General features: G+C 36.6%; 2 protein-coding genes across 3 annotated transcripts; both read left to right on the forward strand.

The window, feature by feature from the left end:
• The first annotated feature begins 706 nt into the window (after positions 1–706).
• LOC120086349 lies at positions 707–11,805 on the forward strand. Of its 2 annotated transcripts, none has more exons than XM_039042961.1 (11): positions 707–1,100; positions 1,782–2,030; positions 2,117–2,299; positions 2,402–2,501; positions 2,625–2,655; positions 3,145–3,184; positions 3,562–3,714; positions 6,749–8,885; positions 9,040–10,444; positions 10,921–11,004; positions 11,314–11,805. In XM_039042961.1, the coding sequence occupies exons 2-11, from the start codon at positions 1,972–1,974 to the stop codon at positions 11,376–11,378; spliced, it is 4,257 nt and encodes a 1,418-aa protein (XP_038898889.1). In that variant the 5' UTR covers positions 707–1,100; positions 1,782–1,971; the 3' UTR covers positions 11,379–11,805. The 2 variants fall into 2 exon arrangements, with proteins under 2 accessions (XP_038898889.1, XP_038898888.1); XM_039042960.1 differs by having other exon boundaries at positions 1,819–2,030.
• A 3,617-nt stretch (positions 11,806–15,422) lies between these two features.
• LOC120086660 (ABC transporter B family member 19-like) lies at positions 15,423–22,587 on the forward strand. Its single transcript, XM_039043401.1, has 9 exons — positions 15,423–16,292; positions 16,438–16,492; positions 16,572–16,747; positions 16,880–17,044; positions 17,122–17,417; positions 17,540–17,856; positions 18,549–18,772; positions 19,976–21,880; positions 21,983–22,587. The coding sequence occupies exons 1-9, from the start codon at positions 15,423–15,425 to the stop codon at positions 22,331–22,333; spliced, it is 4,359 nt and encodes a 1,452-aa protein (XP_038899329.1). The 3' UTR covers positions 22,334–22,587.
• The last annotated feature ends 2,021 nt before the right edge of the window (positions 22,588–24,608 follow it).

Below are 24,608 nucleotides of genomic sequence, written 5' to 3' on the forward strand. Positions count from 1 at the left end.
TAAAGTTTTTTCTACTCAAAGATAGATTAGAGACGTTTACGAGAGATCGAGAGTAATCTTGCAAACTAATATGAACATGACTCAACTAACTTAAAATCTAAAATTTTGATCAATAAGTCTGAGGCTCTATCTCTCACCTTATATATTATCCAACTAAAAGGCAATATTTTTTTAAAGAGACAAAGTTTAAGGATGTATGTATTTTTGCATAACTTAACCTATGACAAAGATTTTATTTTGAAACAAATACTTCATAAGAAACCTAATATCAGGGGGAGCAGGGGAGAGTAGATTTTAATATTAATAACATCTAAAATCCAACTAAACAACAAGAGTCCTAATAACCTTCCAATACCTTATGAATTAGAAGAGACAAAAGAATCCAAACGAGACTTGAATCCAGCAACATAACAAGCTATAAAGTGAGCAACTCGATTTTCGTACAAGGATAAAAAGAGAAAGAGATACATTTTACAACCTCCTTGTCAATACAAGAATCTCATCAATTGCATTCTTCACTTTAGTAAAACTACCGAACAGTTGTTAATGAGGTTAACACATTCGAGAATTAGATTAAAAAAGAAAATGATAGTAGGATTAAAATGACATTTAATGAAGGGTGGGATATAATGGTAATTTGGAGTGAGGAGTCAGCCCGGTTTCTCTAAATAAAAGAAAGGAAATGAGTTTTAAAGTTTTTGATTTCCAAAATCGCAAACAAAAAGCATTGGCGGAAGCACAGTCTTCTCTTTTCTCTCTCTCAACTTCACATCTCTGCCTCCTCTTCCTCTCTCTCTCTCTCTCTACTGTATCTCTTAAGACCCCAACCAAAGAGAGTGTAGAGAGAGATTACAGAGAGAGAGAGCGACATACATTCTTCCACACCATCTTCTCATTGTCTTTAGGGTTTCCTTAAAACCTAATTACAAATTCTTCCAAACTCCCCATCTTTACAAATTTTTCGTTTTCTCACTAGATACGATTCACCCCCACCAAGAAAAACCAAGCGATTTTAGCTAATTAACCACCAACTGTAATGAAATGCTGCTAATCGGACGATCCGATTGCGTTTTCTGAGATCTTGGATGTGGACTTCGCGGGTATGCTTCTGAAATAGACGATCGATTCAGCATTTAGTCTTCTTCCGCTTTTCATGTTTTTCGGAACATCGATCAGCTTCTTTTGCTTTTTCTGCATTTGGGTTTCTTTCACTGTTTTTTTATATGCAGTATCTAGATTGTGTGTTGTTTTTGTGGAATAGTTTGTGGATTTTTTTTTTGGGTGGGTGGGGAGTGGGGAGGGAAGTATGGCATTTGAATTTGCGTTTGAGGGATTGAATTCCACATGGGTCTGCTTTGGTTTGGCTATCTGATTTTAATTTTAATTGTTGAATCAGATCTAAGCTTATCTAACTTCCTTTTATGAAGCTTGGGTTTCTATTTTTGGGGGGAGGGAGGGGAGTGGGTGAATTTATTAGCATTGAGTTTTCTAAAGGGGTTTAGGAGTGAGATCTGTGATGTATGTTGTGTGGGCATTTAGGAGTGAAGCTGGAGGTTTTTTTCTGCTGGGTTTCTTCTATGGAATGATATTTTCTTAGATAATCTTACTTTTACTCATAATGTTGACTACTAAAATCTAGATTCTATTATTAATGTCTGAAATTTATTATCTTCTATTGCTACGTCACTGTTTCAACTTCTTCTACAATCTGCACTGTGTTTTTTCTTTTTTATGTTTTCATTTAAGTTTAATAGAGCTGAAATCAGGACTTTATGATGTAGATGCTTTTTCTAAAGGGGGTTTTTCGTTTATTCCCAGTGGTGCTTCTTGCTACATTTCTTCAAAATTCGACAGTCCCACCAAACATTGTCAGGAGATAGAGTGCTTTTTTCCAGGGAGTAAGTCTGGTTTCATGAAGTGCTTTGGGAAAAGATAAATTGAAACTTGAAGTTTCTGTGAAGTGAAAGGGAAATGAAACCCGAGACGCCTCTGGATTTTGCTGTGTTTCAACTGTCACCTAGGCGTTCACGGTGCGGTTAGCACACCTTAGCTGTTTAGATTAAATACTACACTCTCCTATCTACTAATTTTACTTTCTCTCTCCCCCTTTGGGCAGTTGCGAATTGTTTGTTTCTAGCCATGGCAAGACTGAGAAACTAGCATCAGGTTCAGTGAAGCCATTTGTAACTCAATTAAAGGTTGCAGAAGAGCAGTTTGCTCATGCAGTCCAGGCAATTAAGCTTGAAGTTGAGAGGGGTGGAAATGACAATGCTTGGTTCACAAAAGGAACCCTTGAAAGGTAAAAGTCTTTCCTACTTCATTTTGATGATTCAGTATCTTTTTATGCCAACTGGCCAGTCTCTCTTGGACTTTCTTGTTAATGTACTTGGTATATTTCCAGGTTTGTGCGTTTTGTTAGCACGCCTGAGATATTGGAGCTGGTAAATACATTTGATGCAGAGATGTCTCAATTGGAAGCAGCTAGAAGAATATATTCTCTGGTAAGTTCCGCCATTAAGTATTGCCACTTAAGGGGAACACATTTTTTAATTTCTTGTTTTACTAAATAAATTTTTATTTTATTGTTTTTATCTTTTTATTATTATTTTTTTTTTTGGTATTAGGGAGAAGGTGATCGGCATTCTGGTACATCGGGTATGTTTAATTTTCTTTTATTTTCCTAGAATCCTTTTTAACCTTTAATTACATTTTTGTTTATAGACAAATCCCTTATGCATTTGGTCTTCTAATTGTTTTTTGTATGCAAGTACATTACTTCAATAGTTCTTTGAAACTTCTTAAGTTCTTTTTGATCTGTTATTTCTATGTTAAATTTCTAGCCGACTGGTAAAGTATGTTAGCAGCAATGTAACTAGGTCAGTGGAATTTGTGCATGAGAGAAAGAGCAATCCGGCTTCCATGGCATTGTTTGTGGAAAACTCCCTTGTGTCATCACATTGTCAGCTGCCACTTATTCTTGAACTAGGGCAATAGGTTTATCTGAGAAATATTTCAATAATTGCTTGTGAGTTGCTTCATATGGAAACAGTTATTAGTATGTCTATTTTTCTTTTTTAAGATTAAATTAATATTCTATTATCAATGATGTTCATTTATGTTTATTTTTTTGATAATTTTCCGTAGGTGGGGATGGAACAGGTGCAGGCTCAACAGATGAAACCAAGTAACCTCTTCTTTTCTCAATATTGTTCTCTTCATCACAATGTTTTTCATGTGTTTGGCAAGTTAATGGTAAAAGCTGTAACTAGTGCCAGTAGAGATATGTTTGAAGTCGTAAAATCTCTCTATCTTTCTCAAGATATCTTTTGTACGTATATTTGTGTTTCTTGTCAAACTTTCAAGTGAGGGTGAGATCTATGTGGTTTCACTAGTAAAGAAATCATCAGTTTATTTGGGATGTCAGAAACATAGTATTTGATGATGTTGTGATGAGACTCGTAGGTAGGTAGATACTGATAACTGCAAGTTCAAGTTTTCTGAATTGAATATGTGTGTGTGGATAGGTGTCTCATTCTTTATGTAATTTGTCAAAATTTTCAGGAAAGAGCTTTTGAAAGCTATCGATGTACGCCTTCTTGCTGTTAGGCAGGACTTGGTCACAGCTTCTACTCGTGCATTAGCCGCTGGTTTTAATCCTAGTACAGTGTCTGACCTTCAACATTTTGCTGATCAGTTTGGTGCCCATCGCCTAACGTAAGTACTCTAAAAAAATCTTCTATTTGACTTATGTGTATTATTAGTACCTACTAATACATGTCTAGATCTTGGGTTTTCCGCCTGTGGTTAGTAGTGGATGGCATTAGAGTTGAACTTGAACCACATATTTGGCAGTAATCTAGCTTAAAGAGGGGAACGTGGAGAGGAAATTGCATTAGTGTACTGAGGAGGGTAAGGAAAAGATTTTCTATTTTCTCTTCCATGCCAGAGTGTTAAACATAGGGACTTGTAGTGGAAATTGCAGAACTCTATAGTCTTTGGTCTGGGACTTTGGTGGATTGACCTTCCCATCGTTCATCTTAGCAAGAGAGTGCATTGTCCTTGCTAGTTCAGGAATTTGTATTTTACCTTGGTTTCTCTCTAGAATTTGGTGATAGGGAAGTTGATTAACATCTTGCAGTGAGATACTGCAATTCTCTTCCATTTCCGGGATTTGTGGTACACTTGGTTTCTCACTTTAATTGAATGAAAATCCTGAGGGCCAAAAAGGGATAATGACTAAAGGTCCTACTTGCAGAAATGTAAAGAGAGTCATTGAAGCACTTCAAATCTCCCCACTCAATTTTGTGAAAATCTCTCCTATTTTCCCTCAAGATATAGACTCTGAAGGACATCAAAAAGTTTACTTGCCGCACACATTTCCCTCTTTCTCTAACTAGGAGAGACGAGAATCTCTGTGATCATAACCAGTTGACTTTATTGAGGTACGACATGCCAAAAGATTGCGAATTAATGAACCACAGATTTTCTGTCGTGCATGTCCAAAGAATACGATTCAAAACCTCTGGTATTTGTTTGAAGTGGACACACCAACAGCGGCATAGCACTAGCACCAGAGAGCACCTTTGAAGTCAACGTTGTTAATCTTTAGCCAAGAGAAAAATTGACATTCTAGATGTTGGTCTCATCAGACATTGTGAGGGCAGCGGTGAGGGGAAGGCAATAGGATCTGACCATCTTCCAACTTGGGGATAATGGCTGGAAGAGAAGTCAAATCATTAACCCCTTGTTATTGGATCTATCCTAATGGGAAAAATTAGGAAAAGATAGCCCCAATAAAAACAGTGGCTATATAGACATATATTGCAAATGTCAGATTAATGAGGCATTGCTGATCATATGATGGTCCTTCTAGAACTGAATACAAATCATAGTTAACAGAATTGAAGAAATGAGACAAAAGCATGAGTTGCTTTGCACATTCTAGAGATCGTCATTAATATATTCTATATAGTATCTCAATCATTAGTGGATGAACTATCTGCTTACAACCTTATGTTACAAAATGTCACGTTCTAACGGAAACCACCCCAACCACTTTGCAAAGGATGCTTCATTTTTTCAAAGTTGAATTCCCAATCTCCAAAGATCCGTATCGCCCACCAAAGATCTAACGCAAGCCATTAATCTCTCCAACCTCTCTTTGCTAAAATTTCCTCGTGTATATCTCCAACCTGGTAGGATTTTAAGAACTGCTGATAGGAAGTATGGAGGAATGACACTTCGAATTGACAGAATGAAGGTGAATCTACTCCCCCCGCCACCCATCAATTGAAGAAAATGTTTAATTTCGTATGTATATATATTACCTTCTTAGAATTGAGATCCTAGAGCGGAAGGAGATATATAATCATATGATGCAGCTGGACACCTAAATAACAAACGAAATTTAACCACCTGCAATTTGAGACCGAAGCTTATACTACGTCTAGAAGATTTTCATTTCATTCTGCTAGTGCATGCTTCTCTGATTATGTCGAATCCAATCGAGTTTCAAATGGAAGGCACAAAGAAAAAGGAAAAGAATTGTCACCTTGCAATGTATAATGTCCTGGCGAGCACCCATCGTTGTTGTGCCTCTCGCTACCGTGGAAGATGAGTGAGTCTGGTGACTGGTGAAGAGAGGCAATATCTGATTTTCATACAATTATTTCCCTTCCCTTTTTCTTTGAGAATGTTGTATGAAATGGGATAAGAAGGAAATTTATCTGAACAAAGCAAGATACAGCCTTTGCTATCGTATATTGCCGTAGAAAGCAAATTTTATTCCCCCACAAGCCTACGAACTGAGACCACCTACTACATTGCCTCAGTCCTTTACGTTCGCATACTCTTTGGAGATCTTTGTAGTGATAGTGACTAGAATTCAAAATTTTGTTTTTTCCCTTCTCAATCCTTCTGTTGGATCGACTGTCTCTCTCTCATTGGTTTCTATATATATGCAAGTGTTTATAAATCCAAGCAGTTTCGTGGTCTCTGAAATTTAAATTAAATATTCATATAATTTTTTATACGCCTCTTTTCATTCTCTTAATGAAAAGTGTCGTATCCTTATTTCAAAAAAATATAAAATTTTATAAGTTATTATAAATATGTTAAATTAGGTGTAATGTAGATGTCTATTATTAGTGTTCATTGGTCGTACGTCACTTATCCATTAATCCATATGTCTTAAGATTACATACTATTAGTGTTCATGTAATCCACCTCTTACTTGCCAAATTACCTATTTGGTAGGCTTTGAAAGATACATATTGGTGATCAATCCAAAAAGATTGGAGAAAGTGGAGAAATCCATTCTTTATTATGTTATTTACTTTTTGTTATCTATTTATTTTATCTATTTATATATTATATTATATTTTCTCCATATTTCGTTGTAAACTGTTGTCCTCCTCAAAGCTACAACATAAGTCATATAGTTACCTTTTCTTTTCAAAATCATTATTATATACAATTTTACATAATGGCTCATTTATGTTTTTTCTTTTTTGGAGAACATATTCGCTCATTTATGTTTACCTCACACCTATTGTCACATAAATTGATAAAACAGCCGCAATAGTTTCTGTGGGATTGTGCACCCAAAGAAAAAAAAATCAGAACTTGTCTTTGTAATATTACTAGTTTGCAGGTATATTAGTCAACATTTATTGGGTCATTACCAAATTACATTGCTCAGATAGCTAGTTTCACTGTAATTTGACGTAGCGTTTCAATTTTTTTGCAGCGAAGCGTGCTCTAGTTTCATCTCTCTTTCCCGGAGGAGGCCGGAACTTATTAACACATGGACCCCAGGCGTCGACGACAGAGCGGTCAGATCTTCATGTGGTTCCGACATGTCGATCGATGACCCCGCTGAAGACTCGGTTGGAACCCACATCAAGCCGCAGTACCAAACAGAGAATAAGCACGATTCTCAATCTGGTACAACTTCACGAACTGAAGAACAATATTCCCATGTGGACGAATCAAGACCCACCACGTGTCAACCGGCCAAATCTTCTGCCACCTTCCCGAGCCGACGTAACGTGAAAGATGGCACGAGGGTGGAGACGTTGCCCGAAAATTTGGAGAAAGAGAAGAACGGAGATGAGTCTCCGACAGAATCGAAATCAACTCCTGTGGGTCCCCCGGCCAGGCGGCTCAGCGTCCAAGATCGGATCAACCTTTTTGAGAACAAACAGAAGGAAAATACCGGTGGCAGTGGAGGAGGCAAGCCCGTTTCTGGAAAACCTCTGGAACTGAGAAGGCTCTCATCGGACGTGTCTTCAGCGCCGGCGGCGGTGGAAAAGGCAGTTTTGAGGAGATGGAGTGGTGTCAGTGATATGAGCATTGATTTCAGTAATGAAAAGAAGGATATAGAGAGCCCATTATGCACACCTTCCTCATCTTCAATTTCTGATACCAAGGCTAATATATTTTCTGGTGCAACCGAGATTCAAAGTGAGAAGAGCTTGCCTGATTTGGAGAGTGAGACTAGGCTTGAAAGAAGGGGCAATCTTGTTAGACATGGTGATGATGAGTCCAAACAACAAACTGAGGAACAGAATCCAATTGAGGGTTATACAGGTAAAGAGGCTTGGTCGTCATCTTCTCAAGCCCAAATCAGGTCAATCTCTGGTGGAGCTGATCTTGTTGGATTGAATGATCGAGGGGTTTCTAAGGGAAGTGTAAAGAATTTATCAAGCAGTGATGATAAAGGTAAAGGCTTTAAAGGTGTAGTATTAGGCTCTGAGCCACAAGGGAAAAGTTCTGCCGATCGAGCTGAAATTGATGGAGCCAAGAATAAAGTTGCATCCCAGGTTGATGCTTTTGCTAAGAAGGTAGGGGATGATGCAGCTGATGGTAGGTTAGGTAATAAGATGGACGATTCTGGATCAAGAGACCATTTAGCATATCCATTACGTCCTAGGGGTTCTCGAAGTCATTCTCGCTCTCTTTCTAACCAATTTGAAAGCGGTGGAATAAAACTGGAATCCTCATCAACTCAGTCCATGGAAGTTGATGGCGGCCAATTACCTCAGCAACGGAGAGCTTTTAAAGCCGAACCTGAGGCAGTGGCTAGCAAGAACCTTGCATCATCAGATGCGTATAATCTTAAAGTAGAAGATTTTGGAGATCAGAAAATGAAATTGCAGAAACCCGAGAGAAGTAAGCAAGCAGAGAAGTCACAAGTTGGCAGAGAAGAAAGCAGTTCTCTTCATGAGAGAAGTAAATTGGATATGATTGGGAAAAGTGGTACTGATGGCCAAGAAAGCACTCCTACAATCTCAAGCATACCAGGAGAGCGAGTTCAAAGAGTGAGGCAGACTAAGGGAAATCAGGAGCTCAATGATGAACTAAAAATGAAGGCAAATGAACTTGAAAGGCTATTTGCAGAGCACAAGCTCCGTGTTCCAGGGGAGAACTCCAGCGCTGCAAGGAGAAACAATACTGCCGACATGCAGCTTGAACAGGCAATTAGTTTGCAGCACCGAACATCTTCAGCTTTAGACACTGCTCCTTCACAAGTGGTGGAAAGATCTGCGGTAATAGAATCAACGGGGAGTTCCAATAAAATGGAAAATGTTTATACAACGCCTGTGAAATTGATAAATAACCATGACTTTAGTGATGATTCTAGAGGAAAATTTTATAACAAGTATATGCAGAAAAGAGATGCTAAGCTGAGAGAAGAATGGAGTTCCAAAAGAGCAGAGAAGGAGGCCAAGATGAAGGCCATGCAAGATAGCCTTGAGAAAAGTAAAGCTGAGATGAAAGCAAAATTTTCTGGTTTTGTTGACCGACAAGATTCAGTAGCTACTGCTCGGATACGTGCGGAAAAACTTAGATCATTCAACTATCGTTCTCAAACAAGAGACCAGGTATCATTTCAGTTTAATTTTTATTTAAGAAGTTAATGATGCTGAAGTCCTGGGTTCTCTCTCTTCCTCAATTTTATTTTTTTGTTTCTTATCTTGCATATTTTTCATTCTCATTTCTAAGGGTGCAATGATGTTAAGTATCTTTGCGTAACAGCTGCTGATCAATTCAATTCAAAGTGAGGATGATGGGGACTTTCCTGAGGTTTTGGAGCAGAAATTGAATGGGAACGACAGATTACATAGTGATTCATACATATCGGATAGTGCTTCTAGAAGCAATCAGAACAAAAAGGCTTTGCCAGGTAGAAATTTATCATCAACTCCTCGCCCCACTGGAGCTACAGCTCCACCCCGGTCAGTTGGCAAAGTTTCCCATTCCAGTTCTGGGAGGCGAAGAGGACAAACAGAAAATCTTCTTGCACAGTCGGTTCCTAATTTCTCTGAACTGAGGAAAGAAAATACAAAACCTTCTGGGGTTGGTAAATCAACGGCACGCCCTCTGGTGAGAAATTATTCTCGCGGTAAAACTAGCAATGAAGAGCCAGTCATTAAGGAGGAGAAGCCTCGTCGTACACAGTCTTCAAGAAAGAACTCTGCTAGTGCTATTGACTTCAAGGATATATTACCTTTGAACACAGATAATGTTGTTTTGGCACCATTGTCATTGGATGAAGAGCAGAACGATGAAAGCATTTATGATAAGTATTTGAAGAGCCTAGAATCAAAGCCTTTTCTGAGGAAGGGCAATGGCATAGGCCCTGGTGCTGGAACAAGTATAGCGAAGTTGAAAGCTTCTATGGAATCCGAAACTTCAAAAGATGATGAGGAATTTGATGAAGTGGCATTTGAGGGTTCAGAAATTATGCCCAAACAAGAAGAGGAAGAGGAAGGGCATGAGAAAATGGAAATTAAACTTCCGCATATTGATAATGGAAAACTAAGATTAAGCCAGGAATCAGGCAGATCAAGTAATTCTGGGTCTGAAATTGAAAATTCTATGAGATCTCGCTCTCAATCTCAGGTGGATCATTCTACAATTTCTGAACTTCCCTCCATGTTGCCTTCGTTTCATAAAGCAGGGTTACTTCAGGATTCGCCAGGCGAGAGCCCCCTGTCATGGAACTCACGCATGCATCATCCCTTCTCCTACCCACATGAGGCCTCTGATATTGATGCATATATGGACTCTCCAATTGGGAGCCCTGCATCATGGAATTCACATAATATACATAATATAACACAAGCAGAAACTGACGTGGCAAGAATGAGAAAGAAATGGGGAAGTGCCCATAAGCCTTCTCTTATTGCTACCTCGTCCAGTCAATCGCGCAAGGATATGGCCAAAGGGTTTAAAAGGTTGTTAAAGTTTGGAAGGAAAAGTCGTGGGACAGAAAGTATGGTTGATTGGATCTCTGCTACAACATCTGAAGGAGACGATGATACTGAAGATGGGCGAGATCCGGCTAGCAGGTCATTGGAAGACCTAACGAAGTCAAGAATGGGATTCTCAGAGGGTCATGATGATGGCTTTAATGAAAGCGAGTTGTACTGTGAACAGGGTAACCTACATTTGTTGTATTGATTTTTTTTGATGTTGTCTTTTATTTTATTTGCATGTAACATCCATTGAAAATAAGGTATTAAGTTAAAAAATGGTTTTTATGCTTTGGATTTCCTTGGGTTAGTGATTCCTACACGAGCTTAAATTTACTTAACTGTGAAAAAATGTTTGAAATTTGGCGTTTTTTCAAATTTAAATTTTAATGAACCAAAATTGGCTTTAAGCTACTCCATTATGAACGGTCATGAATTCCGATTGTGATATTTCCTAGTTAAATTATTAATAGTAGTCATTTTTTAAAAATCACGTTGACGAGTAAAAACTGTCACTTGCTCATGTCTGAATTTTCTTTTATCTGTATTATAGATCTTTTTCTTTTCTCCCTTCAACTCATATGGACTGCCTTCCTTTTTAGATAAGGATGATGGCAAAAAGAATTCACTTATCCATCTTTGTTTTGCTCCGTCCTTGCAGTTCAAGAATTACAAAGTTCGATTCCTGCTCCACCAGCTAATTTCAAGCTGAGGGAAGATCATATGTCAGGCAGTTCCTTGAAAGGTGAGTGTTCGTTGGTGTTACGTGCTATGTTTTCATTGATTTGTTAATGGCCTAAACAAAGCTCTACGTTTTCATTGGTTTGCTCAAGTCTTGCTTTGTGGGAATATAACGAAGTTCATAAGGACTTTTTGCTAGTTCTTTAGGCTTTCAGCCAAAGGGGTTGCCTGGATTTGATTTTTGTAACTTGTTCCTTGATCCTCGCATCTTCTATTTTATGTTTACAAGAATTTTATCTTCCATAAACAATGAAGAAAAAGAAAGTTCGGAGATCAACTGCATTTCTAATGTTGGAAAATTGCAATCTTACAGCTCCGCAATCGTTCTTCTCTCTCTCAACCTTTCGTAGCAAGGGAACCGATGCAACGTCTAGGTAATAGACACTCGCAGATTTCTATATGTGATTACTGTCTTGTTATCCTTGAGTAGGGTATAACAGTTGGTACATTGTAAGATACAATTGCTTGAAGGAGATGTCGAATCAGGCTCGAGCTCTGCAATTCGATAATGTACATGTTAATTCGATTCACAAAACCGACCGCCTACATCATTAGGTAGTTACATCTGTTAGTTGTGTTGAATTAATTAAGTATACTGTATTGAACAATGAGTTAATTGTTGGCAAAATGTCATTGTGATTTTGGTAGTCTAGGAGCAATTTTTTCTTTTTTCTTTTTTTCTTTGGTTCTGCTCTTCATTTGCTCTGACGGTTTAGTTTTGTGTGCTGTATATCTGAAGGAGCTCATGTCAAGAACAGAATTGTTGAGTGTGATATAATTATGCATAATAAAAGCTTTTTGCACATGACTACTCTTGTAATTTTTTCGTCACTGTTTATTAAGATATCATCATTGTTTTTTGTCTGCAACTTTAACCAAGTTTGTGTGGCTCTGGGAAGTTAACTTGATGGTTTGGTAATCGTGTTTCTATGCTCTTTTAAGGTGGCAGTTGAAACTTGGAAGTGTGTAATTAGACTTGAAATATTACCGTATTTGGTTACTGTTTTCTTGAGAGATTGAACTTTGTTAGCTTTTTTTCTGCTATTTTTATATAATCCTATTTGGTCCTATAGTCCTTAAAGCTTTAAAGGGATAATTTAGGAGTTGTTTGAGACGTTGGGGTGGGTTCCAGTTGCAAATTATTTTAGTTACAAATGGAGAGAGAGGATGATTATAAATGGTTCTTTCCATCATTTTCCTCATTCTTAAGTCACCATTGCCGTTGACCACCGCCAATTTCCCTCTCCATCGTCTTTGTTTTTTCCCTTGCCATTGCCTCCATAAGTTTCAAATCATAGATCCATTGGAAGAGCAACAAAAATGCGAAATGATAACAATAATGAATATATAATAAATAGAATTGTACCACTACATACGTCTTTTACTTCTTTTTAATAAAGATAAAAACTTGGGTGTTACCTAGACCAATAGTATTATACAGCTCCAAGGACCAAAAATATTCTTTAATAAATGGAATTATACCACTCCTAAGGATAAAAAATATTTCTTTAGTTAATTATATATATATTTTTTAAAAAATAGTATAATGTATGTTATAAAATAGGATTATTTTCAATATAGAAAAATGATCCAACTTATTTACAAGTATAAAATAGGATTCTTTTAAATTGCTATATATATCACTAATAGACAGTAACATTTTGTTATATTTGAAAATACTTTCAATAGTTTTTTCATTTTTTTTCCTCCCAAATTCCCAATTTTCCTTCATAGAAGAGGCATATGCAGTTTGTTCCACTTATATGTTTTTTTTTTTAAATAATATATTTTTTAAAATATAATGACAAAAATAGGGTTGGAGAGAAACTTTTTCTAAAAATAGGTGTTTTGGAAAACTATTGACAAAATTGGGGTAGTAAAATCGTGCATCGGATACATGATTGTCATGTGGCAAACCATTTAATCCAGCACCACGTCGGCTGACTGGTTGACCGGTCAGACACAAACTTGTAGATCTGGTCCACGATTTTCTTATCTTTTTTTTTTTTTTTTTTTTTTTTTTTTTTTTTTTTTTTTTTTTTTTAAGTTTGTTAACTATTTTTTTTAATTATAGATGTACAACAATATTAAAACTTTAGGAATTGATCCACAAATTCCTTCATTATTAAAGTTAATTATATATTTAATCTACAATGAAAACATCTTGCACTCATATTAAAAAAATGTCATGAAAGAATATTTACAATTAGTTCTTTAATTTACAATTTGAAAATGAAAGTTTACATGAAATTAAAAAACGACCCCCCTAGCCCTTACCCCTCATGGGATTGTCTTCGTGTCCCTCTAAATTAGGTCCACTCTGTTGTCATTGTCGTCTACGACGAATACGTCTTCAATAGGTGTCAGCAACATTGAGTCGTCTTGTTTGTTGAATAATACCTTCTACGTTGACCAATGTTTGCTGACACATTGAACCCAATTCTGGTAGGTTGTTCTGCACAAGACAGAAGCAAAATGAGGAAGATTTCAGAATTTTGGACGGAAAAACGCAACAAAAGAAGGCAAAATTGACGGATGGAGAAAGCTTTCGGAAGGTAGAAAGTTCGACGAGGAAGAAGAAAGGGCGGGCGCGGCAGATTTAATGGAGAGGAAGTCGTGTACCGGGTACTCGATTACCTCAATCAACCCTGCATGACTGCCACGACAGACTGCGCGTGCTAGATGGACAGGGACTCGTGTACCCGGTACACGATTTAGAGCTAATTGTGTACCCGGTACACGATTAAGGTATAATCGTGTACCCGGTATACGATTTAAAAACCTATTTTCGAGAATAGTTTCCCTCCAACCCTATTTTTGTCATTATACTTTAAAAAAACATTATTTTAAAAAAATTCCACTTATACTTTTGTGTGGACTGGCCATTTTTCTCAATGCCTTAAAACGCATTGTAGAGGGAGACACTTTTTTTTTTCTTCCAAATTTCTTCATGTATATTAGACAAGGTAGCAAAATAAATTAATGAAGAACATCACAAGATATGAGTAAAGAAAACCATATATCATCTAGTTACTTCAATCTTTCTTCATTTAGAAGTACAAACATGTTTATCGTGCTAAAAAAAGTACAAACATATTTATTAACAAAGTTTAGCATTTTATTTAATGGAGATTTTTAATATATTAAAAACAAAAATTGAGAAATATTTGAAAAATTAGAGATGATTTGATATAGGAAAAAAAAAATTAGAGTTTGATTTAAGTTATATTTGAGTACTTGAAAATTTCAAATTTGGCAATTTCATCCCTAAAGTTTGCTTTTGGTGGTCCATTTTCATCTTTTACTTTTGGTATCTCCTCTTCTTTCTTCTGTCTCCCTCTTCCGAACTTTCTTCCTATTATGATTGCTATCACCATCGATTATATATTCTATATTAATATAAGGGTTCGTGTAGCGAAAGAAAAGACGACTTAAAATTAATAAAATATATCACAATGTCTTTTTTTTTTTTTTTTTTTTTTGGGTAGTAAGCCGACCCTTATTTTTACTTGAGGACTAGTTTAAACTATTTTTCAAAGTAGTAAAGAGAAAAAATTGCACTTTAATGAAGAAATAGTAATTTTTAAAAGTAGCAGTAGTAGAAGAAATAGTATTAAAAATGTTATAATTGTTCCAAAGTTAATTCCTTCTCAATTCCTTCCATTAAATCCCATTTTTCAAGAAAATTTCTCAAACAGACTTTACAATAAAAAGACGGAAAAAAAACGTGGATGCACCCAATTAAAGTTGCTTGTGGCAATTAATTTTTTTAAAAAATTATTAAAAATATATTTTTGTGTGTAAAGAAATAGAGAATGTGGACTTAGATAGTCTCCAACTAAGTATTGGTGAAATGAAATAACTAAATTCCCGGTTTTTTTTCAATTAAAAAAAACTTCTCATTTTAATTTTAATTTAAAATTTCTCAGCTTCCCATCTTACAAATGGATACCGTACACCACAAGAAACAAAACAAAACCAAACTCCCTGCAGTCCTCTTCACATATAAACAAGAATACCGCCATTTTCAATTTTCAATATCACAATTTGACAAACACAGCCATTTGCCCTTCTCTCTACAAGCTCAAGAAAATGGCAACAAGAACAAGCCCACTTCCCATTCTCCATCGGCCGGCCGGCACCTTTCTCTGTATATGCATCCACAGCTTCCATTGGATTCTCAGTTCAAACGGAGCGAGCTTCCACAGCCTTCAATCACGATTCGGTAATCTTCTTTGTAATATCCTCTCCTCCAATTGTTTAATCGAACCTCTTGTTTGCTGCCTTGTTCTGCATTTCCTCGTATTGGGGTTCTCGCCTAACCGACGGATTCTTCGAAGTTTTTGTCTACAAGAAAGAAAACCCCATTTCGTTTTTTTGTAATCGCATCAATTTTTGAGTTCTAAACCTTCATTCACGGCCATGTCTGCCGTCTCCGGCCACCGGCGCCACTTTCCTACGCCGGCGAGTTCAACGGACGTCTCTATTTCTTTTTCCCAATTGGATTCCTCCATTATTTCAAGAAAATCCACTCCCAAAAGACGCCCTCGAAACCCTAGTCCAGCTACTCCCTTCGCCAGGGACGATGATAAATCATGGCAAGGGGAGCTTTCATGGCAGTTCGAGCCAACTGGATGGCGAGATTCTCGTAATTTGGGCATAGCCCTAGGTCCCTGGGCCGCCTCTATTGCTCCATCTCCATTTTCAAGTAGCCAGGTTTTACGCCGAACCGCCAATGATTACTATCTTTCTCCCTCTCGCCGCGTTAAACGCAATTTGCCGAGCCCGTACAGCGACGGTTCCGGCTATATTCCGGCTGGCAGAGTGGAACTGCAGAGCTTTGTGGGTGGAGAAACAGAGAACTCGTTGTTCGTCGGAGGAAGCTACATTCCTGGTGAAACTAGCAAAGTCAGCCATTCTTCCGGTTGGAATGATGAAAGTAAAGGGCCTATGGCTGATAAAGATGAGCTTAGCAAGAAGTACCATGATATTTCTGAACATGATTTTAGCTTTGAGCGTAGTAGGATGTATTCATCGTATATTGATGATAGTGATTCGGGTTCTAGTGAGGACGAGGATGAAGTGGACCCCCCTAAGGCAGTTGGGCTTTTTAGCTTGTTTAAGTATTCAACGAAGTTGGATTTGCTTCTAATAATATTGGGGTGTTTGGGAGCTCTCATCAATGGCGGATCTCTTCCTTGGTATTCTTATCTTTTTGGGAATTTTGTCAACCAGCTTGCTACAGAATCGTCTGAAGCTGATAAGAGTCAGATGATGAGAGATGTTGCAACGGTATGAACCTAATAATTTACTCCTACTTCGTAATTGAAGATGAGGTTGGAATGATTTTGGAAAAAAAGGTGCTTATGTGAAAAAAAAAAAAATAAAAAAAATTCTATTACCTATTTTTCCTACAACTCTATGCTTAAATTTGCAGATATGCCTGTTCATGACTGGATTAGCAGCAATAGTGGTGGTTGGAGCATACATGGGTAAGAGGAAGACTTCTGTCTAATAGCATTCCATTAACTTTCCTGCAAACTTAGGACCTTGAAGCTGTAATTTTGACAGAGATAACCTGTTGGAGATTGGTGGGGGATCGTTCGGCTCAGCGGATTAGAACAAAGTATCTGCGAGCTGTTCTACGACAGGATATCAGCTTTTTCGACACGAAAATTAGCACTGGTGATATCATGCATGGAATTTCCAGTGACGTGGCTCACATTCAAGAAGTGATGGGGGAGAAGGTGCTGCACCGATATTGTTTTTGCCAACTCTAATACAATGTTTCCAAGTCATATTGTATCCTCTGCTTAGAAATATTGTATCCTCTGCTTAGAAATTCTGATTCATATAATGTTGTCTTTCTGCGACTGCAGATGGCTCACTTCATTCACCACATATTCACCTTCATATGTGGGTATGTAGTTGGCTTTCTAAGATCATGGAAAGTTTCTTTGGTTGTCTTCTCAGTGACCCCTCTGATGATGTTTTGTGGCATAGCTTATAAAGCCATTTATGTTGGCTTAACTTCAAAAGAAGAGGTACTTTGATATGACCTTCACTAAACATTATTAGTATGTTGCATTTTTTAAAGCCTTTTCCCATGTTTCCTTTGAAGGCTTCTTACAGGAAAGCTGGGGGAGTGGCAGAGCAAGCCATCAGTTCAATCAGAACTGTGTTTTCATTTGTTGCTGAAGATAAACTGGGTGCAAAATATGCTGAACTCTTGGAAAACTCTGTGCCTTTTGGGAAGAGGATTGGATTCTCGAAAGGTGTAGGCATGGGAGTTATTTATCTGGTCACTTACTCAACCTGGGCTTTGGCTTTCTGGTATGGAGCTATCTTGGTTGCCCGGAAAGAGATCACCGGCGGTGACGCAATCGCTTGTTTCTTTGGTGTCAACGTTGGAGGAAGGTAAAGCAGGATCTGCATAAGTTCATTTAAAAGAAAAGTTGACTTCTAAATTAAATTAACAGCAGGAAATGATACATAAAGATTTCCTTATCCAAATGAACACGTTCTCATAATTGACACAGGGGATTGGCTCTGTCACTGTCATATTTTGCTCAGTTTGCACAAGGAACTGTAGCAGCGGGCAGAGTTTTCACAATCATAGACAGAGTTCCAGAGATAGATTCCTACAGTCCAATAGGAAGAACCCTCAGAAACGTTCGTGGAAGAATAGAGTTCAAAGGTGTCAGTTTCGCATACCCATCTCGTCCAGATTCTCTGATACTAAATTCACTCAATCTGGTGTTCCCATCTTCAAAGACACTCGCTCTTGTTGGTGCCAGCGGCGGTGGCAAGTCCACCATTTTTGCTCTGATAGAGAGGTTCTACGACCCCATTCAAGGTATGTATAAATCAAATCAAGCTATGGTCTGAAATCTGTCTATGAGCTTAAAAAATTGGAGAATTGGGTGTGTTTGGAACTTTGGTTTAATTTTTAAGCGTTTAATTTTGAAAAAAGTGATTTTAGAAAAAGTTGGAGTGTTTGGCAACCACTCAAAATAGCTTTTGAAAAAATGAATTTATGAAATAAGTTCGTTTAAGAAAAATTCTTGAAATCAATTGATTTCTTAGTGTTTAATGGTTAATCTCTCCCTAATTTGAATCATTCTTAAAATTGCTAAAATACCTTCAATAATCATCTATCTTGCTTCTACTATAATGTCGTGGTTATGATCACTGTCTATTAGTCTCTTGCGTCGACCACTACTGACAAACCTACTTCATTATGAAACTTCCTGCAACTATCTCTGACCTCCACCGATGACCAATCCCAACGACCATCTTTAGCAATTACTACCGATGGCCAGCTTCAACAACCACCACCAACTCCACATAGTATTTTATAGTCGTCCATTATAGTAATTTGACACTAATATAAACACTTAACACACTTTTGAGAAAGAGTTACCAAACACATGAATGTTCTTATTTGAAGTAGTTTTTGTCAAAAGTGTTGAGATGAAAATGAGTTTTGAAAACATTTTTTTCTAAGTCAAATGCCTTTAGAGTAGAGTTTATGAATGGGATTTGCAGGGACGATCAGTCTGGATGGGAGAGATATAAGGACACTGCAAATCAAGTGGCTGAGAGATCAAATTGGGATGGTGGGTCAAGAACCAATCCTTTTCGCCACAAGTATTATTGAGAACGTTATGATGGGAAAAGAGAACGCGACTGAAAAAGAGGCCATCGCGGCCTGTATTGCGGCAAATGCCGACAGGTTCATCTCTGGCCTTCCTCAAGGCTACGACACCCAGGTCCATTTACCTAACTTTTTTTTTTCTTTTTAATATGTAAATTATTAAATAAGAAAAACATATTTTTACTTTTGGGCAATTATTTTAAATGGTAAAACTGTTAAAAATATTTTTTAGTATAGCAAAATATTGGTCTATCAGTGATAGACCGCGATAGACATCTATCAATTGGCGATACGGTCTATCATTGATAGTTAGTAATATTTTGTTATATTTATAAATAAATTGGTTAATTAAAGACAACCTAATACTTTTTTTGATAATTATTTTCACTTTACTATCCTTGTCTTTTTGGGGAAAAAAATCGTTTTTATTCGGTCATGACTTTATTTTTCAAATAATAAAAAAAAAAAATTCAAAACTATTATGTTATACTTTTATATTAGTTTTAAATTTTATGAATTTTGGAAAAAATTTGAATAAGTTAGAATAGATGTGACACATAATGGAAAGTTATATATTTTAAAATTTAGAGATATATTAAACACAAAATCGAAAGTTTAATGATCTATTTAACATATTGTTAAAAATTCAAGGACTTACTTAATACTTAACCACTTGACCAAGACAAGAAAGAATCTTAGGACTTGCTAAATACAAAAGTGAAAATTTAGCGTTGATGCACAATAATGAATGTTTATGGACTAATCTTATAATTTATCTGTATTTTTAATTTTCATTTTGATCCCAAAAAGTTAATTTTAGTCTATTTAGATTTGTATGACACCGTTTGATAATTATTTAAAATTTGATTTTGAAAATTAAGTTTGTATAGGCTATTTCTATCTATGTTTTTGTTTTATTATCTACCTTTCAAATTTCTAAATCCAAGCTAAGTTTTGAAAATTAAAAAAGTAATTTTTGAAAACTATTTATTTATTTATGTTTTAAAATTTGGTCATGAATTCAAATGTTTTTATAAGAAAAGTGAAACCAGAAGAAATCGTAAGAAAAAAAACACAATTCCATGAACACCAAACAAAAACCAAGTTTTAGTTTGATAACGATTTTGTTTACAATTTTTTTATTTTTGGAATTTAGGTTTCTTTTCTCTAAATTTTTTTGCAATAGTTTTGTTTCCTAATGAATTGTTTGGATTCTTGGTCAAGTTTCAAAAGTTAAGAAAAATAATAATAAAATTTTAAAAATCTTTATTTGTTTGTTTGCTTTGTTTTCCTCTCGTGAACATGGGATTCTGTTCAGGTTGGAGATAGAGGAGCTTTGCTCTCCGGCGGTCAAAAACAACGAATAGCATTGGCACGAGCGATGATCAAAGACCCCAAAATTCTTCTCTTAGATGAACCAACAAGCGCATTAGACCCAGAATCTGAGTCTACAGTTCAAAAAGCCATCGATCAGCTTTCTTTAGGCCGAACAACAATCGTTATTGCTCATAGGCTTGCAACTGTGAGAAACTCCCATGCTATTGCTGTCATTGAACGTGGCTCCCTCGCCGAAATCGGAACTCACTTTCAGCTGATGGAGCGAGAAGGGGCTTATTACAACCTCATCAAACTCGCATCCGAAGCAGTTCGTCAAACTTCTCCCAAACGAAATGATGTTCAGAAATTCACTGATCTTTCATTTAATGATATCTCGAAGTCAGAGTACGTAGTCGAGATTTCGCAGTCCAAGTATTTCAAATCTGCGGTAGAGGACAAGCTAGAGGAGAAGAAAGAAGTGAAACGAAGAAATGTTAAGATTACAGAACTATTGAAATTGCAAAAGCCAGAGATTCCAATGCTGCTATTGGGATTTCTCATGGGTTTGAGTGCAGGAGCGATTTTGTCCATTTTTCCTTTCATCCTTGGTGAGGCCCTTCAAGTTTATTTCGATAGTGGAACTTCAAGGATGAAAACCAAAGTTGGGCATTTGTGTATAGTGTTGGTTGGGCTGGGGATCGGCTGCATTCTGTTCATGACAGGACAGCAAGGCTTCTGTGGTTGGGCTGGAACTAAGCTTACTGTGAGAGTGAGAGACCTTTTGTTCAGATCAATACTAAAACAAGAGCCTGGTTGGTTTGATTTCCCTGAGAATTCCACTGGAATTCTCATATCTAGGCTATCAATTGACTGCATCAATTTTCGTTCGTTTCTTGGTGATCGAATCTCGGTCTTGTTGATGGGGGTGAGTGCAGCTGCTGTTGGCCTTGGTCTCTCATTTTGGCTTGAATGGAGATTGACCCTGTTGGCTGCTGCTCTAACCCCTTTCACTCTTGGTGCCAGTTACATAAGCTTGGTTATAAATATTGGACCAAAACTTGATGAAAATGCTTATGCCAAAGCTAGCAATATTGCTTCAGGTGCAGTGTCAAATATACGAACAGTGACAACATTTTCTGCACAAGAGCAGCTGGTGAAAGCCTTTAATCGATCGTTATCCGGGCCTAAGAAGAAGTTGGTTAAAAGGTCGCAGATTTTAGGTTTAACATTTGGCTTCTCCCAAGGTGCCATGTATGGAGCTTATACTCTTACTCTCTGGTTTGCTGCTCGCCTCGTCCAACAAGACAAAACAAGTTTTGGTGATGTGTATAAGATTTTCCTCATTCTTGTTTTGAGCTCCTTTTCTGTTGGACAACTTGCGGGTTTAGCACCGGATACTTCTATGGCAGAGACTGCGATTCCTGCGGTGTTGGATGTCATCAACCGGAGACCACTGATAGGCGACGATAAAGGAAAAAGTAAGAAGGAAGAACGGTTGAAAAGTTTTGGTGTTGAATTCAAAATGGTGACATTTGCATACCCATCTAGGCCAGAGATGATTGTGCTGAAGAACTTCTGCTTAAAGGTTAAAGAATGCAGCACAGTGGCTTTGGTTGGTGAAAGTGGGTCGGGAAAATCGACGGTAATATGGCTGACTCAACGATTTTATGACCCGATTCGAGGGAAGGTGCTGATGGGAGGCGTGGATTTGAGGGAGATCGATGTGAAATGGTTGAGGAAGCAAACAGCTTTGGTTGGTCAAGAGCCTGCATTGTTTGCTGGAAGCATAAGAGACAACATTGCATTTGCAAACCCAAATGCTTCATGGACTGAGATTGAAGAGGCTACTAGAGATGCTTACATTCACAAATTCATCTGTGGCCTCCCTCAAGGATATGAGTCACAGGTAAATTCTTAACGAAAAGAAAAGAGAACTTACGAACATTTACTGGATTTGTCCACTGACCTGTTTATTGTTGGTTACTTGGTTTCCTTTCTGTGATCTTAGGTTGGCGAGAGCGGGGTTCAACTCTCGGGTGGCCAGAAACAAAGGATTGCCATAGCGAGGGCGATTTTAAAGAAATCAAGTGTGTTGTTGCTAGATGAAGCAAGCAGTGCTTTGGACCTGGAATCTGAAAGACATGTCCAAGCTGCAATTAGGAAGGTGTCAAAGGAAGCTACAACTATCATTGTCGCCCATCGGCTTTCAACTATCCGTGATGCTGATACGATTGCAGTTGTTACAAATGGATCGGTCGTCGAGCATGGCAGCCATGACACCTTAATGGCCAAAGCTCACCTCGGTGGTGTTTATGCAAACATGGTTCATGCTGAATCTGAAGCCACTGCATTTTCTTGAGCTTAATAGCTCAGCTTTGTACTTTTCCTTGTTCATAAATATACTAAAATCAAATTCATGTCACTGTACCAATGACGTTTTTGAGATCAGATAGGGATGTAAATTTGAAAGAAATTGATTTGTTTTGAACAGGGATTTTTTGTGCTAGAAAGAGAATAAAAATGCAAAGAAAGAACAAGTAAACTGCCAGAGAAGGAACATGAGGATTCTTTTGTAAATTTCGGTTACCTAGTAACACGAGGATTCTTTTGTAAATTTTGGTTACCTATCAAACACAATTCTAAAAATTCTGGGACTTAAACTTATAAATTCACATTTAATTTTAATGAGAAAAAATTTAACTCTTAATCTTTGAAGTTTGATTTAGGTTTGCATTTAGGTTCTTTGAGTTTTCGAACTCAACAATTTATGCCACAATTTTGTTTTTAGTAGCATCTTTAGTTCCTATGTTAGTCTCTCTATTAAGTTCGTTATATAAGAGTGGATGTCCTTGAGCTGTAGCTACTCTTGTGATGCGAAATTTTAAAATGTTAATTTGTAAGTTGTCTCTAAACTTTTAAATTTGTATTTAAAAGATTACCGGCCTTTAAAATGTGTTTGATAAGTGCTATACCTTTAATTTTATGTCTACTAGGTCATTGAACATTAAAAATATCTAATAGATTATGAAGTTTCAATCTTATGTCTAATAAAATCCTAATATCTTTTAATGTTAAATCTTTATGATATAAAATTGAATCTCATGTCTAATAGAAGTTGAATTTTCGACTTTATGTCGATACCGATTGCTCTTTAATAGTCTTACCATAATGTAGGATGAAATACTATTTGCATCTATTTGGTATGATTAACTATCTTGACTATTTAAATGAATATTTTTTTTTTTTTGTATGCATCAAATCAGCTTATTGTTGGCCATGTATGTATGTATATATATATTTTGTGAACATGTAAATAGACCACCGATGATAACCCTATTTTTCTGCATGTTCAACTCTTACATTCCACGACCGTTAAAGAATATGCTATAGGGTTTTTGGTTATATAAATAGTATTGTGTCTACATTAAGGGCACATTTACCAATCCATAATGAAAAGGCTCTCGAAAAATCAACAATTTCTGCTGGGCTTTTATCCTTTTATTAGTATAATTGTAATGAGATTTTATAAAACGGGTCACAATCGCAAACGTAATTGAATTGTTTTTTATCATGTTTACTTAGAATTATGAATCAGTCACATTTACTGCTGCTATTGTTGTTATCGTTATTATTTAGGGTCAAACAGTAATGATAATGGTAATAGTAATAGTAAATGTGACAAATTCATAATTCTCATGTTGTAACAGTAGCACTAACAGTAACTGTAACGATAACGATAATGACATTGGCAAATATAATTGGATTGAGTACCATCCGCTTGTCAACCCATTTGCGCCTTTTATGACAAATTTTGAAGTGAAAATCAAATGTCAATATGGGTACAGAACATAAGTAACCATTATTGGCCTTTTGACCCTTAATCTTCAATTAATTAATTAATATTTTGATGATAACCAACTTGAATTTATTTACTAATAATTTTAGTGTTTTGCGTAGAGCTCAAAATAAAGTTTTCAACACAAATTGAATCACTCAAATCAAAGCTCAAATGAAGAAGATATAGTCAAAACAAACTTAATGGAAAAATTACGAGTTGATGATGTGATGATTTTTTTTTATCAAACTGGCTCAACTAAAAGATGCCAATTGGAGCAGCCACACATGGTGGACTTTTAATTTTTGGATTGGTTTTAAAAAGAAAATAAATTTAATATTATTTTATATTTGTATTTAATTGCTAGTTTTGGACACATGGTGGTCATTTTTTGTTAGATTTTTAAAAGATATATATTATTATATCATTTTTGTTCGTGTCTAATGACTAGTTGAGCTTAAAATTCCCACAATTGATTTTTCTTTTTCAAGATCCAATGACCCAAATTAAATGTGGTTTTCAACAAATTTTTCTCTTTATTTAAACTCATATTCTTTTCAAATCATAATAATAATTTTTATTATTTTCAATCTTCCACAACTCATTGGCAACCATTGTTGCTCTCTCTCCAAGTTTCAATTTTCTTCTTTTCATCTTCTTCTTGAGAGAGATGTTTTACGTTTGAGGATTGATTCATTGAGTGCTAAAATTTGTAAATCCACTTTGTAGAGAGTTTGTCAAGTGTGCTCTTTATTTTTCCAAACCATTGTAAGGGTTGCTCTTTGGTTTGATCCTCAAT

Source organism: Benincasa hispida, chromosome 9, assembly GCF_009727055.1.
Source record: "Benincasa hispida cultivar B227 chromosome 9, ASM972705v1, whole genome shotgun sequence".
Lineage (NCBI taxonomy): Eukaryota > Viridiplantae > Streptophyta > Magnoliopsida > Cucurbitales > Cucurbitaceae > Benincasa > Benincasa hispida.

What these genes read in the sequence shown, in the direction of transcription:
- LOC120086349 (XM_039042961.1), top strand. Translation starts at nt 1,972, where the DNA reads ATGAAACCCGAGACGCCTCTGGATTTTGCTGTGTTTCAACTGTCACCT. An exon ending in ACAAAAGGAACCCTTGAAAG is followed by an intron (nt 2,300 to 2,401) that starts GTAAAAGTCTTT and finishes GTATATTTCCAG; the next exon opens with GTTTGTGCGTTTTGTTAGCA. An exon ending in GTTCTCAAACAAGAGACCAG is followed by an intron (nt 8,886 to 9,039) that starts GTATCATTTCAG and finishes TTTGCGTAACAG; the next exon opens with CTGCTGATCAATTCAATTCA.
- LOC120086660 (XM_039043401.1), top strand. Translation starts at nt 15,423, where the DNA reads ATGTCTGCCGTCTCCGGCCACCGGCGCCACTTTCCTACGCCGGCGAGT. An exon ending in GGTGTCAACGTTGGAGGAAG is followed by an intron (nt 17,418 to 17,539) that starts GTAAAGCAGGAT and finishes TAATTGACACAG; the next exon opens with GGGATTGGCTCTGTCACTGT. An exon ending in GTTCTACGACCCCATTCAAG is followed by an intron (nt 17,857 to 18,548) that starts GTATGTATAAAT and finishes TGGGATTTGCAG; the next exon opens with GGACGATCAGTCTGGATGGG.